The sequence below is a fragment of the Bacillus rossius genome, chromosome 1 (assembly GCF_032445375.1).
Source record: "Bacillus rossius redtenbacheri isolate Brsri chromosome 1, Brsri_v3, whole genome shotgun sequence".
In the NCBI taxonomy this organism is placed as follows: Eukaryota; Metazoa; Arthropoda; class Insecta; order Phasmatodea; family Bacillidae; genus Bacillus; species Bacillus rossius.
This window is the reverse complement of record NC_086330.1, coordinates 81,689,184-81,708,082: the sequence shown is the minus strand read 5'-3', so window position 1 is coordinate 81,708,082 and position 18,899 is coordinate 81,689,184. Positions and strand designations below refer to the sequence as shown.

Here is an 18,899-nt window from a genome sequence, read left to right as displayed (position 1 = left end):
AGAAAAAAACGTATAATTGTAAGTATATATGTATTGTTTAGTTATAAGTGAATCTCTACTGATGAAAACAAGAACACCTAAACTATTTTATTTAATTATTAAAGTTTAAAAAAGCACCTGGGCGAATGCGGTGGCAGGCGTTTCGATGGCAGGCGCGAGCGCAGGTTAACATGCGTTGTGATTGTGTCGTTTGATTTTGTTCGGCATTTTTTTTTGTGCTGTGGCAGCACAGTGAGTTGCAGAGCAGTAAAATACCGTGAAAAGGGCTGCATGTGGCCCTAGAAGATGCTGTGACAACACATACAAAACTACGGGCAAACCATTTTCCCCCACGAAGGTAGCCTCCACCCAGAAAAACATGAGTGAGTTTTTCAGTGCTTGCCAGAGCTCGGTAACGCGCAAATACGTTGCAAATACACTTAAAATACGAAACTCTGAAACGAAATTAAACCTATAATTCTTTAAAATAATGCCAAGCGTGTTAATTATACGCAAATTGTACTTTTAACTACTACATTTACTTTTACCAAATGGCGTATACCGACAGATAAGATGTTACACATCAAAACTTCGTGATAACAGATTATACTTAAGGGGAAATGTTGGTGAAATTAAGAGTAATTATTTTATTGTTTATATTAATTATAGTTTATTTTTTTACTGCAATAAACCATTTATGTTCATCCCCGTTGCCCATTCAAGAAACTTACACGTGTTTATACACTGAGAGAAAGGTTTGTTTGCCTGAACAATATGTTTCTTTGTATACGACGGAACAAACATATTAAGTTGATTTAAACAAATAATTTGTATTAGGAATGATTTTGTCAGTCAAATAAAATAGTTTCGTCAAATCAACGTTCGATTAGGACAACAAAATATTATGTTACAGAAAGTAAATTTGTTCCATCATATACAAACAATTATTTGTTTAAAAAAAAAAAACAAATATTCTCTGTGTGAAATCCACGGCAAATGCAGAAATGCAGTGAATTAAAACCGCACGTTGTGCTACAACCTAAGTTGTGCTTGTGGCGTGTTTCAGGTCATGAAACTGAGCAAGACCTCGTCACGACAGACGACCACAGGTCATCTGGTGAACCTCATGTCGAACGACGTCAATCGCTTCGACATGGCCATGCCGTTCCTCCACTTCATATGGATCGCGCCTTTGCAAGTCATCGTGGTGACGTACTTCCTGTGGCGCTCCCTCGGCGTCTCTGCGTTCGTGGGGATCGCCTTCATCTTCCTACAGACAGTTCCTGTGCAGAGTAGGTCCTGCTCGCGGTGTTTCCCTTCATCTTCATGCAGACAGTTCCTGTGCAGAGTAGGTCCTGATCGCGGTGTTTCCCTTCATCTTCATGCAGACAGTTCCTGTGCAGAGTAGGTCCTGCTCGCGGTGTTTCCCTTCATCTTCATGCAGACAGTTCCTGTGCAGAGTAGGTCCTGATCGCGGTGTTTCCCTTCATCTTCATGCAGACAGTTCCTGTGCAGAGTAGGTCCTGCTCGCGGTGTTTCCCTTCATCCTCCTGCAGACAGTTCCTGTGCAGAGTAGGTCCTGCTCGCGGTGTTTCCCTTCATCTTCATGCAGACAGTTCCTGTGCAGAGTAGGTCCTGCTCGCGGTGTTTCCCTTCATCTTCCTACAGACAGTTCCTGTGCAGAGTAGGTCCTGCTCGCGGTGTTTCCCTTCATCTTCATGCAGACAGTTCCTGTGCAGAGTAGGTCCTGATCGCGGTGTTTCACTTCATCTTCTGCAGACAGTTCCTGTGCAGAGTAGGTCCTGCTCGCGGTGTTTCCCTTCATCCTCCTGCAGACAGTTCCTGTGCAGAGTAGGTCCTGCTCGCGGTGTTTCCCTTCATCTTCCTACAGACAGTTCCTGTGCAGAGTAGGTCCTGCTCGCGGTGTTTCCCTTCATCTTCATGCAGACAGTTCCTGTGCAGAGTAGGTCCTGCTCGCGGTGTTTCCCTTCATCCTCCTGCAGACAGTTCCTGTGCAGAGTAGGTCCTGATCGCGGTGTTTCCCTTCATCCTCCTGCAGACAGTTCCTGTGCAGAGTAGGTCCTGCTCGCGGTGTTTCCCTTCTTCTTCCTGCAGACAGTTCCTGTGCAGAGTAGGTCCTGCTCGCGGTGTTTCCCTTCATCCTCCTGCAGACAGTTCCTGTGCAGAGTAGGTCCTGCTCGCGGTGTTTCCCTTCATCTTCATGCAGACAGTTCCTGTGCAGAGTAGGTCCTGCTCGCGGTGTTTCCCTTCATCTTCCTACAGACAGTTCCTGTGCAGAGTAGGTCCTGCTCGCGGTGTTTCCCTTCATCTTCATGCAGACAGTTCCTGTGCAGAGTAGGTCCTGATCGCGGTGTTTCCCTTCTTCTTCCTGCAGAAGTTCCTGTGCAGAGTAGGTCCTGCTCGCGGTGTTTCCCTTCATCCTCCTGCAGACAGTTCCTGTGCAGAGTAGGTCCTGCTCGCGGTGTTTCCCTTCATCCTCCTGCAGACAGTTCCTGTGCAGAGTAGGTCCTGATCGCGGTGTTTCCCTTCATCTTCATGCAGACAGTTCCTGTGCAGAGTAGGTCCTGCTCGCGGTGTTTCCCTTCATCCTCCTGCAGACAGTTCCTGTGCAGAGTAGGTCCTGCTCGCGGTGTTTCCTTTCATCCTCCTGCAGACAGTTCCTGTGCAGAGTAGGTCCTGATCGCGGTGTTTCCCTTCATCTTCATGCAGACAGTTCCTGTGCAGAGTAGGTCCTGCTCGCGGTGTTTCCCTTCATCCTCCTGCAGACAGTTCCTGTGCAGAGTAGGTCCTGCTCGCGGTGTTTCCCTTCATCTTCATGCAGACAGTTCCTGTGCAGAGTAGGTCCTGCTCGCGGTGTTTCCCTTCATCTTCCTACAGACAGTTCCTGTGCAGAGTAGGTCCTGCTCGCGGTGTTTCCCTTCATCTTCCTACAGACAGTTCCTGTGCAGAGTAGGTCCTGCTCGCGGTGTTTCCCTTCATCTTCATGCAGACAGTTCCTGTGCAGAGTAGGTCCTGCTCGCGGTGTTTCCCTTCATCTTCATGCAGACAGTTCCTGTGCAGAGTAGGTCCTGCTCGCGGTGTTTCCCTTCATCCTCCTGCAGACAGTTCCTGTGCAGAGTAGGTCCTGATCGCGGTGTTTCCCTTCATCCTCCTGCAGACAGTTCCTGTGCAGAGTAGGTCCTGCTCGCGGTGTTTCCCTTCTTCTTCCTGCAGACAGTTCCTGTGCAGAGTAGGTCCTGCTCGCGGTGTTTCCCTTCATCCTCCTGCAGACAGTTCCTGTGCAGAGTAGGTCCTGCTCGCGGTGTTTCCCTTCATCCTCCTGCAGACAGTTCCTGTGCAGAGTAGGTCCTGATCGCGGTGTTTCCCTTCATCTTCATACAGACAGTTCCTGTGCAGAGTAGGTCCTGCTCGCGGTGTTTCCCTTCATCCTCCTGCAGACAGTTCCTGTGCAGAGTAGGTCCTGCTCGCGGTGTTTCCCTTCATCCTCCTGCAGACAGTTCCTGTGCAGAGTAGGTCCTGATCGCGGTGTTTCCCTTCATCTTCATGCAGACAGTTCCTGTGCAGAGTAGGTCCTGCTCGCGGTGTTTCCCTTCATCCTCCTGCAGACAGTTCCTGTGCAGAGTAGGTCCTGATCGCGGTGTTTCGCTTCATCCTCCTGCAGACAGTTCCTGTGCAGAGTAGGTCCTGCTCGCGGTGTTTCCCTTCATCCTCCTGCAGACAGTTCCTGTGCAGAGTAGGTCCTGCTCGCGGTGTTTCCCTTCATCTTCATGCAGACAGTTCCTGTGCAGAGTAGGTCCTGCTCGCGGTGTTTCCCTTCATCTTCCTACAGACAGTTCCTGTGCAGAGTAGGTCCTGCTCGCGGTGTTTCCCTTCATCTTCATGCAGACAGTTCCTGTGCAGAGTAGGTCCTGATCGCGGTGTTTCCCTTCTTCTTCCTGCAGAAGTTCCTGTGCAGAGTAGGTCCTGCTCGCGGTGTTTCCCTTCATCCTCCTGCAGACAGTTCCTGTGCAGAGTAGGTCCTGCTCGCGGTGTTTCCCTTCATCCTCCTGCAGACAGTTCCTGTGCAGAGTAGGTCCTGATCGCGGTGTTTCCCTTCATCTTCATGCAGACAGTTCCTGTGCAGAGTAGGTCCTGCTCGCGGTGTTTCCCTTCATCCTCCTGCAGACAGTTCCTGTGCAGAGTAGGTCCTGCTCGCGGTGTTTCCTTTCATCCTCCTGCAGACAGTTCCTGTGCAGAGTAGGTCCTGATCGCGGTGTTTCCCTTCATCTTCATGCAGACAGTTCCTGTGCAGAGTAGGTCCTGCTCGCGGTGTTTCCCTTCATCCTCCTGCAGACAGTTCCTGTGCAGAGTAGGTCCTGCTCGCGGTGTTTCCCTTCATCTTCATGCAGACAGTTCCTGTGCAGAGTAGGTCCTGCTCGCGGTGTTTCCCTTCATCTTCCTACAGACAGTTCCTGTGCAGAGTAGGTCCTGCTCGCGGTGTTTCCCTTCATCTTCCTACAGACAGTTCCTGTGCAGAGTAGGTCCTGCTCGCGGTGTTTCCCTTCATCTTCATGCATACAGTTCCTGTGCAGAGTAGGTCCTGCTCGCGGTGTTTCCCTTCATCTTCATGCAGACAGTTCCTGTGCAGAGTAGGTCCTGCTCGCGGTGTTTCCCTTCATCCTCCTGCAGACAGTTCCTGTGCAGAGTAGGTCCTGATCGCGGTGTTTCCCTTCATCCTCCTGCAGACAGTTCCTGTGCAGAGTAGGTCCTGCTCGCGGTGTTTCCCTTCTTCTTCCTGCAGACAGTTCCTGTGCAGAGTAGGTCCTGCTCGCGGTGTTTCCCTTCATCCTCCTGCAGACAGTTCCTGTGCAGAGTAGGTCCTGCTCGCGGTGTTTCCCTTCATCCTCCTGCAGACAGTTCCTGTGCAGAGTAGGTCCTGATCGCGGTGTTTCCCTTCATCTTCATGCAGACAGTTCCTGTGCAGAGTAGGTCCTGCTCGCGGTGTTTCCCTTCATCCTCCTGCAGACAGTTCCTGTGCAGAGTAGGTCCTGCTCGCGGTGTTTCCCTTCATCCTCCTGCAGACAGTTCCTGTGCAGAGTAGGTCCTGATCGCGGTGTTTCCCTTCATCTTCATGCAGACAGTTCCTGTGCAGAGTAGGTCCTGCTCGCGGTGTTTCCCTTCATCCTCCTGCAGACAGTTCCTGTGCAGAGTAGGTCCTGATCGCGGTGTTTCGCTTCATCCTCCTGCAGACAGTTCCTGTGCAGAGTAGGTCCTGCTCGCGGTGTTTCCCTTCATCCTCCTGCAGACAGTTCCTGTGCAGAGTAGGTCCTGCTCGCGGTGTTTCCCTTCTTCTTCCTGCAGAAGTTCCTGTGCAGAGTAGGTCTTGCTCGCGGTGTTTCCCTTCATCTTCATGCAGACAGTTCCTGTGCAGAGTAGGTCCTGATCGCGGTGTTTCCCTTCTTCTTCCTGCAGAAGTTCCTGTGCAGAGTACGTCCTGCTCGCGGTGTTTCCCTTCATCTTCATGCAGACAGTTCCTGTGCAGAGTAGGTCCTGCTCGCGGTGTTTCCCTTCATCCTCCTGCAGACAGTTCCTGTGCAGAGTAGGTCCTGATCGCGGTGTTTCCCTTCATCTTCATGCAGACAGTTCCTGTGCAGAGTAGGTCCTGCTCGCGGTGTTTCCCTTCATCTTCATGCAGACAGTTCCTGTGCAGAGTAGGTCCTGCTCGCGGTGTTTCCCTTCATCTTCATGCAGACAGTTCCTGTGCAGAGTAGGTCCTGATCGCGGTGTTTCCCTTCATCTTCATGCAGACAGTTCCTGTGCAGAGTAGGTCCTGCTCGCGGTGTTTCCCTTCATCCTCCTGCAGACAGTTCCTGTGCAGAGTAGGTCCTGATCGCGGTGTTTCGCTTCATCCTCCTGCAGACAGTTCCTGTGCAGAGTAGGTCCTGCTCGCGGTGTTTCCCTTCATCCTCCTGCAGACAGTTCCTGTGCAGAGTAGGTCCTGATCGCGGTGTTTCCCTTCTTCTTCCTGCAGAAGTTCCTGTGCAGAGTAGGTCCTGCTCGCGGTGTTTCCCTTCATCTTCATGCAGACAGTTCCTGTGCAGAGTAGGTCCTGCTCGCGGTGTTTCCCTTCATCTTCATGCAGACAGTTCCTGTGCAGAGTAGGTCCTGATCGCGGTGTTTCCCTTCTTCTTCCTGCAGAAGTTCCTGTGCAGAGTAGGTCCTGCTCGCGGTGTTTCCCTTCATCCTCCTGCAGACAGTTCCTGTGCAGAGTAGGTCCTGATCGCGGTGTTTCCCTTCTTCTTCCTGCAGAAGTTCCTGTGCAGAGTAGGTCCTGCTCGCGGTGTTTCCCTTCATCTTCATGCAGACAGTTCCTGTGCAGAGTAGGTCCTGATCGCGGTGTTTCCCTTCATCTTCATGCAAACAGTTCCTGTGCAGAGTAGGTCCTGATCGCGGTGTTTCACTTCTTCTTCCTGCAGACAGTTCCTGTGCAGAGTAGGTCCTGCTCACGGTGTTTCCCTTCTTCTTCCTGCAGACAGTTCCAGTGCAGAGTAGGTCCTGCTCACGGTGTTTCCCTTCATCCTCCTGCAGACAGTTCCAGTGCAGAGTAGGTCCTGCTCACGGTGTTTCCCTTCATCCTCCTGCAGACAGTTCCAGTGCAGAGTAGGTCCTGCTCACGGTGTTTCTTTTATCTTCCTGCAGACAGTTCCTGTGCAGAGTAGGTCCTTTTCGCGGTGTTTCCCTTCATCCTCCTGCAGACAGTTCCTGTGCAGAGTAGGTCCTGCTCGCGGTGTTTCCCTTCATCTTCATGCAGACAGTTCCTGTGCAGAGTAGGTCCTGATCGCGGTGTTTCCCTTCTTCTTCCTGCAGAAGTTCCTGTGCAGAGTAGGTCCTGCTCGCGGTGTTTCCCTTCATCCTCCTGCAGACAGTTCCTGTGCAGAGTAGGTCCTGCTCGCGGTGTTTCCCTTCATCCTCCTGCAGACAGTTCCTGTGCAGAGTAGGTCCTGATCGCGGTGTTTCCCTTCATCTTCATGCAGACAGTTCCTGTGCAGAGTAGGTCCTGCTCGCGGTGTTTCCCTTCATCCTCCTGCAGACAGTTCCTGTGCAGAGTAGGTCCTGTTCGCGGTGTTTCCCTTCATCCTCCTGCAGACAGTTCCTGTGCAGAGTAGGTCCTGATCGCGGTGTTTCCCTTCATCTTCATGCAGACAGTTCCTGTGCAGAGTAGGTCCTGCTCGCGGTGTATCCCTTCATCCTCCTGCAGACAGTTCCTGTGCAGAGTAGGTCCTGATCGCGGTGTTTCGCTTCATCCTCCTGCAGACAGTTCCTGTGCAGAGTAGGTCCTGCTCGCGGTGTTTCCCTTCATCCTCCTGCAGACAGTTCCTGTGCAGAGTAGGTCCTGATCGCGGTGTTTCCCTTCTTCTTCCTGCAGAAGTTCCTGTGCAGAGTAGGTCCTGCTCGCGGTGTTTCCCTTCATCTTCATGCAGACAGTTCCTGTGCAGAGTAGGTCCTGCTCGCGGTGTTTCCCTTCATCTTCATGCAGACAGTTCCTGTGCAGAGTAGGTCCTGATCGCGGTGTTTCCGTTCTTCTTCCTGCAGAAGTTCCTGTGCAGAGTAGGTCCTGCTCGCGGTGTTTCCCTTCATCCTCCTGCAGACAGTTCCTGTGCAGAGTAGGTCCTGATCGCGGTGTTTCCCTTCTTCTTCCTGCAGAAGTTCCTGTGCAGAGTAGGTCCTGCTCGCGGTGTTTCCCTTCATCTTCATGCAGACAGTTCCTGTGCAGAGTAGGTCCTGATCGCGGTGTTTCCCTTCTTCTTCCTGCAGAAGTTCCTGTGCAGAGTAGGTCCTGCTCGCGGTGTTTCCCTTCATCCTCCTGCAGACAGTTCCTGTGCAGAGTAGGTCCTGCTCGCGGTGTTTCCCTTCATCTTCATGCAGACAGTTCCTGTGCAGAGTAGGTCCTGCTCGCGGTGTTTCCCTTCATCTTCATGCAGACAGTTCCTGTGCAGAGTAGGTCCTGATCGCGGTGTTTCCCTTCTTCTTCCTGCAGACAGTTCCTGTGCAGAGTAGGTCCTGCTCACGGTGTTTCCCTTCTTCTTCCTGCAGACAGTTCCAGTGCAGAGTAGGTCCTGCTCACGGTGTTTCCCTTCATCCTCCTGCAGACAGTTCCAGTTCAGAGTAGGTCCTGCTCACGGTGTTTCCCTTCATCCTCCTGCAGACAGTTCCAGTGCAGAGTAGGTCCTGCTCACGGTGTTTCTTTTATCTTCCTGCAGACAGTTCCTGTGCAGAGTAGGTCCTGCTCGCGGTGTTTCCCTTCATCCTCCTGCAGACAGTTCCTGTGCAGAGTAGGTCCTGCTCGCGGTGTTTCCCTTCATCTTCATGCAGACAGTTCCTGTGCAGAGTAGGTCCTGATCGCGGTGTTTCCCTTCTTCTTCCTGCAGAAGTTCCTGTGCAGAGTAGGTCCTGCTCGCGGTGTTTCCCTTCATCCTCCTGCAGACAGTTCCTGTGCAGAGTAGGTCCTGCTCGCGGTGTTTCCCTTCATCCTCCTGCAGACAGTTCCTGTGCAGAGTAGGTCCTGATCGCGGTGTTTCCCTTCATCTTCATGCAGACAGTTCCTGTGCAGAGTAGGTCCTGCTCGCGGTGTTTCCCTTCATCCTCCTGCAGACAGTTCCTGTGCAGAGTAGGTCCTGCTCGCGGTGTTTCCCTTCATCCTCCTGCAGACAGTTCCTGTGCAGAGTAGGTCCTGCTCGCGGTTTTTCCCTTCATCTTCATGCAGACAGTTCCTGTGCAGAGTAGGTCCTGCTCGCGGTGTTTCCCTTCATCCTCCTGCAGACAGTTCCTGTGCAGAGTAGGTCCTGATCGCGGTGTTTCGCTTCATCCTCCTGCAGACAGTTCCTGTGCAGAGTAGGTCCTGCTCGCGGTGTTTCCCTTCATCCTCCTGCAGACAGTTCCTGTGCAGAGTAGGTCCTGATCGCGGTGTTTCCCTTCTTCTTCCTGCAGAAGTTCCTGTGCAGAGTAGGTCCTGCTCGCGGTGTTTCCCTTCATCTTCATGCAGACAGTTCCTGTGCAGAGTAGGTCCTGCTCGCGGTGTTTCCCTTCATCTTCATGCAGACAGTTCCTGTGCAGAGTAGGTCCTGATCGCGGTGTTTCCCTTCTTCTTCCTGCAGAAGTTCCTGTGCAGAGTAGGTCCTGCTCGCGGTGTTTCCCTTCATCCTCCTGCAGACAGTTCCTGTGCAGAGTAGGTCCTGATCGCGGTGTTTCCCTTCTTCTTCCTGCAGAAGTTCCTGTGCAGAGTAGGTCCTGCTCGCGGTGTTTCCCTTCATCTTCATGCAGACAGTTCCTGTGCAGAGTAGGTCCTGATCGCGGTGTTTCCCTTCTTCTTCCTGCAGAAGTTCCTGTGCAGAGTAGGTCCTGCTCGCGGTGTTTCCCTTCATCCTCCTGCAGACAGTTCCTGTGCAGAGTAGGTCCTGCTCGCGGTGTTTCCCTTCTTCTTCCTGCAGAAGTTCCTGTGCAGAGTAGGTCCTGCTCGCGGTGTTTCCCTTCATCTTCATGCAGACAGTTCCTGTGCAGAGTAGGTCCTGCTCGCGGTGTTTCCCTTCATCTTCATGCAGACAGTTCCTGTGCAGAGTAGGTCCTGATCGCGGTGTTTCCCTTCTTCTTCCTGCAGAAGTTCCAGTGCAGAGTAGGTCCTGCTCACGGTGTTTCCCTTCATCCTCCTGCAGACAGTTCCAGTGCAGAGTAGGTCCTGCTCACGGTGTTTCCCTTCATCCTCCTGCAGACAGTTCCAGTGCAGAGTAGGTCCTGCTCACGGTGTTTCTTTCATCTTCCTGCAGACAGTTCCAGTGCAGAGTAGGTCCTGCTCGCGGTGTTTCCCTTCATCCTCCTGCAGACAGTTCCAGTGCAGAGTAGGTCCTGCTCGCGGTGTTTCCCTTCATCCTCCTGCAGACAGTTCCTGTGCAGAGTAGGTCCTGCTCGCGGTGTTTCCCTTCATCCTCCTGCAGACAGTTCCTGTGCATAGTAGGTCCTGCTCGCGGTGTTTCCCTTCATCCTCCTGCAGACAGTTCCTGTGCAGAGTAGGTCCTGCTCGCGGTGTTTCCCTTCATCCTCCTGCAGACAGTTCCTGTGCAGAGTAGGTCCTGCTCGCGGTGTTTCCCTTCATCCTCCTGCAGACAGTTCCTGTGCAGAGTAGGTCCTGCTCGCGGTGTTTCCCTTCATCCTCCTGCAGACAGTTCCTGTGCAGAGTAGGTCCTGCTCGCGGTGTTTCCCTTCATCCTCCTGCAGACAGTTCCTGTGCAGAGTAGGTCCTGCTCGCGGTGTTTCCCTTCATCCTCCTGCAGACAGTTCCTGTGCAGAGTAGGTCCTGCTCGCGGTGTTTCCCTTTATCTTCCTGCAGACAGTTCCTGTGCAGAGTAGGTCCTGCTCGCGGTGTTTCCCTTCATCCTCCTGTAGACAGTTCCTGTGCAGAGTAGGTCCTGCTCGCGGTGTTTCCCTTCATCTTCCTGCAGACAGTTCCTGTGCAGAGTAGGTCCTGCTCGCGGTGTTTCCCTTCATCCTCCTGCAGACAGTTCCTGTGCAGAGTAGGTCCTGCTCGCGGTGTTTCCCTTCATCCTCCTGCAGACAGTTCCTGTGCAGAGTAGGTCCTGCTCGCGATGTTTCCCTTCATCCTCCTGCAGACTGTTCCTGTGCAGAGTAGGTCCTGCTCGCGGTGTTTCTCTTTCATCTACTTCTTAAGTATTGTCCTTGGTTTGCAGAGAGTTGAGATAGACGTGTTTGCAATGTTGTGTTCTTGGAGGTTTTGTCAATGAGAGATAGTAAATACGTTTCACAGGTTCAATACAAAATCTGTTTTGAGAACTTGTGTAATGGATAAATTTAACTTTTTTTGATACAATTTTATTTTGCTGCTTTATAGGCAGCAAGGACAACTTTCATAAATTTAACATATTTGTTTATATTTTTTTCTGAAACAGGTTATAAAACGAATGTACACTCTAATGATTACTTAAATACGGACTGAAAACTCGAGAGCACTCATGTTACCGTTTGAAGTGCTAATTGTAACCTCTGTACATAATATTAACTTTTGCACAATAATTTGTCCATTTTCATGAAATCAACTTAATCACTGCAAAATAGTGTTCGCAATAAATACTGGGTTCTGATTTTTACCCACAAATTTATACTTTGTGATGTCCCAGTACTCCCAATAGGTAAAGTTATTTGTAAACCCTTCCCTGGATATCTTTTCTGTATAAGTGTGCGCGGTAAAATGAAATAAAGTATAATTGTTAATAATTCGATATCTCATATTAATAGTTTATAAATGCTTCAATGGAACATCAATTAAATTACGAAATTTAGCGCCAATTTTTGTATGAAATACTCAGTATTATTTCGAAAAACATATTTCATATTAGCAAAAATAAACATAGCAATGTGTTGTACAATGTTTTTATTGTTTTATTACAAACTGTTTCTTGGCTACTGGTTTCCCAATGATTTTTTTTGTACAACTACAGAAAATTATTTACACGCTGTTTCATCAAAAAAAAATTTTTGCAGAGAAATACGACAAGTCCTTATAAGTACAATGCCTTCGGAAACCTGTTTAATATTATGAAAAATAATATCTTAGCAAATTTAATATTGTATAGAGAATGACCGCATCTATTTTTTAGTTAATATAATTTAATATCCTGATTATTTGCCAAGTAGCCTGTCCTTGATATAGCGATCCCATGATTCCTTTTCGGGTATATTGATACAAGACTTATCGAGTTATTTTCCCAGTGTGTTCTTTAACGACGTCTGTCGCCTGGTGGTTTTCTCCGGGTGTTCTCGTTGCTTCCACCTACTGTTGATTCGTAACAGAGCTCAATCCAGTGACTAGACTCGGGGATTCGAACATCTGTCGGCCCAGTGAGAAGACATAATACTAGTTTTTTTCATAATGGTACATTTATAAAACAGGTATAATAAATTGGATTGTTGACAAAAAATATATTTTGTTAAGTACATATAATCAGTAAGGTTTCCATTTAACTTTTCTGACAAAATGGTAACTGAAATTTTGTCAGCAAGCAGAAGCGTACCACTTTCACCATGTGCTTGTCTTATTATGTGTATAAGTAATTCTCAACCCACCAAAAAAATATCTGATTTTGCAGGCGTTATCAGCAAGCTGATCGCTGACTTGAGAGAGAAGACTGCTGTGAAGACTGACGAACGCATCAGACTGATGAACGAAATAATAACAGGAGTGCAAGTGATCAAGATGTACGCTTGGGAGAAGCCATTCGCGGGACTGGTGTCCGTGGCTAGGAGGTGAGTCACCCTCATTGCTACACTCTTGATCTCTGAATACACAGCTCTGGAAATACTTCCGTTTCAAATTTAGTTAAAACGTTATTGCCCTTTTTTTGTTATAGCAACAATTGCTTAGTATTATCTTAATTTGATGTATGTAATAGCTAGCGTTAAACCTAAACAAACAATTTATTTCATCAAAATTATTGTTTAATAAAATCATTTAACTTAATTGTTTCGCTAAATACTTAAATCCTGCACTGGGAAAACGGCTTTTCGTTAAAAGCAAATATTTGTTTGTGTAAAGCGGAAAAAAATTCTTACTTTTCGTCAGAAGATTTTTTGTTTGCCTACCTGAATTTCAACCGGAATATATTTTTTTTTGTAATCATAAAATAATCTACAGTTTAGCTGTAAAAAAGAGTCGTATTGTTTGGACAGAAATTTTTTTATACAAAATTGTACGGGTTTAAATAAACTATGATGCGAATTTCACCATACACAAACAAGTATATTTATTTGGTCAAAAATATCCCAGTGTCACAAGAATTTTATATTCGACCAAATTACTGCTAAGCAGTGAATCACGAGGTCGTTGAAGGTCCTCACGGCCCGTGGTCGCTCTTGTGTCACAATCATGCGGCCAGGGTCACGACTTCGATCCCAACCCCCCGGTACTATCCACACTTACGAGCATTTAGTTTGCGTCCAATTGGTTCGCAGTTCCAGCAATCTTAAGAGTACCGCCCCCTTAACACGCTGTCCGCTACCACGTGAGTCAAGTTCCAACTCAATTCTTGTAGGTAATGTGAATACATTTTCTGGGGAATATTTATTGATGTGTAACATCCTAGCTCTCGGTATACGGCGTTTGCTAGGAGTAATTTCGTAAATGGAACGGAAGTCGCATGGGACGGAAATATGTAACCACGGTGCTGCCATCTGTGAAGGATGGCGTACACCAAAGTTCACAAAACCAAAGTTAAATTTATAGCTTTAACGGTTTGGTTAAATTTAACAAGATGGGCAGTATTTTAATAAAATTCCTTATCGAAAGCTAGTCCAAAGCCTGGGTTTAGTATTTTTTTTCAAGCCCTCTTCGCTTTTATCGGAGCCGTTTCAATATATAGTTTAAAAATTCTGTCTGCTAATTAAATGATTCTAATGTCAACGTAGCTACTCCGGCAGCGAATTCTAGCTGCTGATGCGAAATCTACGAACTACGTGCGATTCGCGACCAGAAACTTATTTGAAAACACAGTTTGCGTATATTTGTCACGCTCGGCACTATTTTAAAGAATTCTACGTTGCATTTCGTGTCGTAGATTCGTATTATAAGTGTTTTTTGCAACTCGAAGACACTGGTTTGCTCGTTACTGAGGTTAGATGTTACACATCTCTTGAGAGTACTGAAAGGCTCTCTCACAATTATTTTTTTTTAACGTAAGTTGGCTTGTTCTAATTCAGAATTCTTCTCTCGTTTCATTTCCAGAATTGAAATGCGATTGGTTGGAAAAGCTTCATATCTGCGGGCGGTCAACCTCGCGTTCATGGTGTTCACTGAGAGAACAGCCCTGTTCTGCACGATCTGGGTATACTACTTGTTTGGGAACATCATCACGTCCGATCAGGTGAGGGAGAGAGTACACTGCAGTACTTTTACAGAACATTCCTTTGGAAACCAGTTACCAAGAAATAGTTTGTAATACTACAAGAACTATATTGTAACTTTGTACAACACATGGCTATGGATTTTTTTAAATGTATGAAATACGTTTATACGTGTTAATACTGAGTAGTTCTTACGAAAATTGGATCATAATTTTAAATTTTATTGATGTTTCATTCAAGTATAATTCTTCTTAAACCATGTAAAATTTAATCTAATATTCATCAATTTGTTTTTTTGGAATCGTGCTCTTTATTTGTGCAGCTAGTAAGTACTGGAAATATTTTCAGGGGATTGAGGTACTGGGACAACACAGAGCATAAGTACACGTGTAAGAATATGAATGCAGTACTGCTGCGAACAAAATTTTAAAGTGTTACAGTTCTTTTCATGTAAATGTACAAATTTACAAATATTTGTAATTGTACATGATTATTTCTGTTCTACTTAAAAAAATTACGGTGTTCACTTTGTACTTGTTAATCAGACCTGTGTGCATCCGCTACATTTTAAACAGTGATTAAGATCCGGTGAGTGAGAAGTTTTCCAACAAACTGTTTACGTGCTCAGGAACAACCCCTTTTATTGGCGGAAACATCTCCGCATGTACAGAAGACTGAATGAAGGCCCGTCTACAACAGTCCGAACCTGAGGGCGGTCCTGTCGGTGTCCGTGTCCTTAAGGTCAATGACGTCACATATTTGCACGGCAAACCACCCTGCCTACTATTGCTATGTCCGATTTTACTTATTTTCTAAGCGTATTCACCAAAGCGCAGTAAATATAGAGCGCCAAAATAAGTGTTTTTTAATTTTTTTTCGTGCATTTATAATGCAATAATCAAAATTTTGTATTGGTGTTCTTGGCTTCCGATCACACCACGCATTCATTTCTGCTTAAGAGCACCTTTTTGAAACGGGAACCGGAAACAGAAAATATCACGAGTGTTCTTATTCTACGCTACCAAAGGACACGGATTAGGACAAGAAGTTCAAGTTTGTCAATGCATTTGGACTAGGGAGATTCGGACCACTGTCCACGCCACCCATTACGTCAGAGGGTCACGTGGACCTACCAGAGATCAGTTTCCGTGGGACACACTTTGGGACTTTGCTATTGTAGACGGGCCTTTAAACGCTCAAACAATTTGAAAATATTCTAATCTTACTTAAGGTATACAGTATCCACCACAGACTATCATTGCTCTTCAAATTATGACTAACGATGATACATAACATATACAGGACATTTGGAATTTTGGAACATTACAATGAACGCCTGCCACTGTTTTGTTTGTTGCAGATGTTTTCAATGGGCCAATTTTTCAACGTTTTGAACCTGACACTAGCCATTTTTTACCCAATGGCACTGTCATCAGGTGCTGAAGCGAAAGTATCCGTTGACAGAGTGCAAGTAAGTATTTATGATTTATTGTATTGATAATTTTAACACGCTTGTACAACTATGTATTTTCCGTCAAGTAGCCCAACCACATAATCCTATCCGCACAGATGAGAAATCTTCTTTTTTGGAGTTTAGTTTTATTAATGACACAATGACTTGAGTTAAATGGTTGACTCTTATTTTAGTTTCTGCAAAAACAGCTACAGTCAACTCCCTATTATCTCGCCAAGAGAATTGATTTCGAATCAGCTAAACGAAATTTCCCCTTTACTGTATGTCCTATTATAATTTTCTAAGATATATTTATTTAGAAAATATTCACAATAACATGATTGGTCTGTGTTCAAGCTTTAGATTATATTATCACGACATTGATAATTTTTTGTTGCTGAAAATTTATAAAAAGTATTACAGTGGTATAATTATTTATAAAAATGTGATGAAAGCAGTTTCTGCAAAATATTATTATTAACAAATTATCTTTATTTTAGGAATTCCTTCTGCAAGAAGAGAGGAGTGAGGGATTGCCTGTAATTCATAACATAAGCACGAACAAAGATAAGAAAAGGCCTATTGGAGTAACAATAACGAACGCTCAAGCAAAATGGGAAGTAACAAAAGATAGTGACACCCTTCACAACATATTTCTGAATGTGAAGCCTGGCAAACTTTGTGCTATCATCGGTCCTGTTGGATCTGGAAAGGTAATTGTTCGAGTGTAACAAGTTTGATGAATTAGGTATGTTTTCACATATATATTTCCTTATCGCTGTCTCAAGAAAGTGTACTGCAGTAAGATATAATTTAAAAAAAAATATAAATAGTTTCCGATTAGAAAAATGTATTTAAATAAATGCTTACTGTTTTTCCTTCTTTTATTTGGTTGGTTTGTCAGTTTTTGTTGTGTCAGTACTTTTTATGCATGTAACACAATTATTTTATTTTATAACTATATGGACTTTTTTATTTGCGTGCATTGCGTCTTAGAGTAACACACACATCCATTTATAGAGTCATTATAAAAAAATCTATAAAAAACTAGGTTTGAAAATTTGCAAACGAGGGCTGTGTTTGGTGTGTGACCTGAGGTCTAGCGATGTGGACAGTAACCGACGACATGTTCCCCAGAGCTCGCTCCTGCTCTCGATCCTGGGCGAGCTGCCCCTGCTCAGAGGGAGTGTCGCGGCAGACGACTCGCTCTCGTACGCCTCGCAGCAGCCCTGGCTGTTCGTAGGCTCCGTCAGGCAGAACATCCTGTTCGGGGAGGCCTTCGACAAGAGGAGGTACGAGCAGGTGGTGCGAGCGTGCGCGCTGCTCAGGGACTTGGAGCTGCTGCCTCACGGCGACAAGACCATCGTCGGCGAGCGAGGGGTGTCCCTGAGCGGCGGCCAGAGGGCGAGGATCAACTTGGCGAGGTGAGAGACGAGCCGGTCCAGTCCGTGTCGCCGCGAGCTCGCGAGGGGAGCAGCTCTATGCCTCTCTGGCTCGTGTGCTTCCAGGGCGGTGTACAGGAGTGCTGATCTGTACCTGCTGGATGACCCGCTGTCCGCCGTTGACACACACGTGGGCAAGCAGCTCTAGGCCTCTCTGGCTCGTGTGCTTCCAGGGCGGTGTACAGGAGCGCTGATCTGTACCTGCCGGACGACCCGCTGTCCGCCGTGGACACTCACGTGGGCAAGCAGCTGTAGGCCTCTCTGGCTCGTGTGCTTCCAGGGCGGTGTACAGGAGCGCTGATCTGTACCTGCTGGATGACCCGCTGTCCGCCGTGGACACTCACGTGGGCAAGCAGCTCTAGGCCTCTCTGGCTCGTGTGCTTCCAGGGCGGTGTACAGGAGCGCTGATCTGTACCTGCTGGATGACCCGCTGTCCGCCGTGGACACTCACGTGGGCAAGCAGCTCTAGGCCTCTCTGGCTCGTGTGCTTCCAGGGCGGTGTACAGGAGCGCTGATCTGTACCTGCTGGATGACCCGCTGTCCGCCGTGGACACTCACGTGGGCAAGCAGCTCTAGGCCTCTCTGGCTCGTGTGCTTCCAGGGCGGTGTACAGGAGTGCTGATCTGTACCTGCTGGATGACCCGCTGTCCGCCGTGGACACACACGTGGGCAAGCAGCTCTAGGCCTCTCTGGCTCGTGTGCTTGCAGGGCGGTGTACAGGAGTGCAGAGCTGTACCTGCTGGATGACCCGCTGTCCGCCGTGGACACACACGTGGGCAAGCAGCTCTAGGCCTCTCTGGCTCGTGTGCTTCCAGGGTGGTGTACAGGAGTGCTGATCTGTACCTGCTGGATGACCCGCTGTCCGCCGTGGACACACACGTGGGCAAGCAGCTCTAGGCCTCTCTGGCTCGTGTGCTTGCAGGGCGGTGTACAGGAGTGCAGAGCTGTACCTGCTGGATGACCCGCTGTCCGCCGTGGACACACACGTGGGCAAGCAGCTCTAGGCCTCTCTGGCTCGTGTGCTTCCAGGGTGGTGTACAGGAGTGCAGATCTGTACCTGCTGGATGACCCGCTGTCCGTCGTGGACACACACGTGGGCAAGCAGTTCTAGGCCTCTCTGGCTCGTGTGCTTCCAGGGCGGTGTACAGGAGCGCTGATCTGTACCTGCTGGATGACCCGCTGTCCGCCGTGGACACACACGTGGGCAAGCAGCTCTAGGCCTCTCTGGCTCGTGTGCTTCCAGGGCGGTGTACAGGAGCGCTGATCTGTACCTGCTGGACGACCCGCTGTCCGCCGTGGACACACACGTGGGCAAGCAGCTCTAGGCCTCTCTGGATCGTGTGCTTCCAGGGCGGTGTACAGGAGCGCTGATCTGTACCTGCTGGATGACCCGCTGTCCGCCGTGGACACACACGTGGGCAAGCAGCTCTAGGCCTCTCTGGCTCCTGTGCTTCCAGGGCGGTGTACAGGAGCGCTGATCTGTACCTGCTGGACGACCCGCTGTCTGCCGTGGACACACACGTGGGCAAGCAGCTCTAGGCCTCTCTGGCTCGTGTGCTTCCAGGGCGGTGTACAGGAGCGCTGATCTGTACCTACTGGATGACCCGCTGTCCGCCGTGGACACACACGTGGGCAAGCAGCTCTAGGCCTCTCTGGCTCGTGTGCTTCCAGGGCGGTGTACAGGAGCGCTGATCTGTACCTGCTGGATGACCCGCTGTCCGCCGTGGACACTCACGTGGGCAAGCAGCTCTAGGCCTCTCTGGCTCGTGTGCTTCCAGGGCGGTGTACAGGAGTGCTGATCTGTACCTGCTGGATGACCCGCTGTCCGCCGTGGACACACACGTGGGCAAGCAGCTCTAGGCCTCTCTGGCTCGTGTGCTTGCAGGGCGGTGTACAGGAGTGCAGAGCTGTACCTGCTGGATGACCCGCTGTCCGCCGTGGACACACACGTGGGCAAGCAGCTCTAGGCCTCTCTGGCTCGTGTGCTTCCAGGGTGGTGTACAGGAGTGCTGATCTGTACCTGCTGGATGACCCGCTGTCCGCCGTGGACACACACGTGGGCAAGCAGCTCTAGGCCTCTCTGGCTCGTGTGCTTGCAGGGCGGTGTACAGGAGTGCAGA

General features: G+C 48.7%; 1 protein-coding gene across 1 annotated transcript in view; it reads left to right on the top strand.

Moving 5' to 3' along the window:
- LOC134538522 (ATP-binding cassette sub-family C member 4-like) overlaps positions 1 to 18,899 on the top strand; it is a 91,729-nt gene that overhangs the window by 38,118 nt on the left and 34,712 nt on the right. Inside the window, exons 6-11 of the mRNA XM_063379917.1 lie at positions 1,046 to 1,271; positions 12,135 to 12,291; positions 13,766 to 13,904; positions 15,245 to 15,355; positions 15,838 to 16,050; positions 16,475 to 16,761. Coding sequence (XP_063235987.1) covers positions 1,046 to 1,271; positions 12,135 to 12,291; positions 13,766 to 13,904; positions 15,245 to 15,355; positions 15,838 to 16,050; positions 16,475 to 16,761 — 1,133 coding nt within the window. The remainder of the gene's footprint in view (positions 1 to 1,045; positions 1,272 to 12,134; positions 12,292 to 13,765; positions 13,905 to 15,244; positions 15,356 to 15,837; positions 16,051 to 16,474; positions 16,762 to 18,899) is intronic.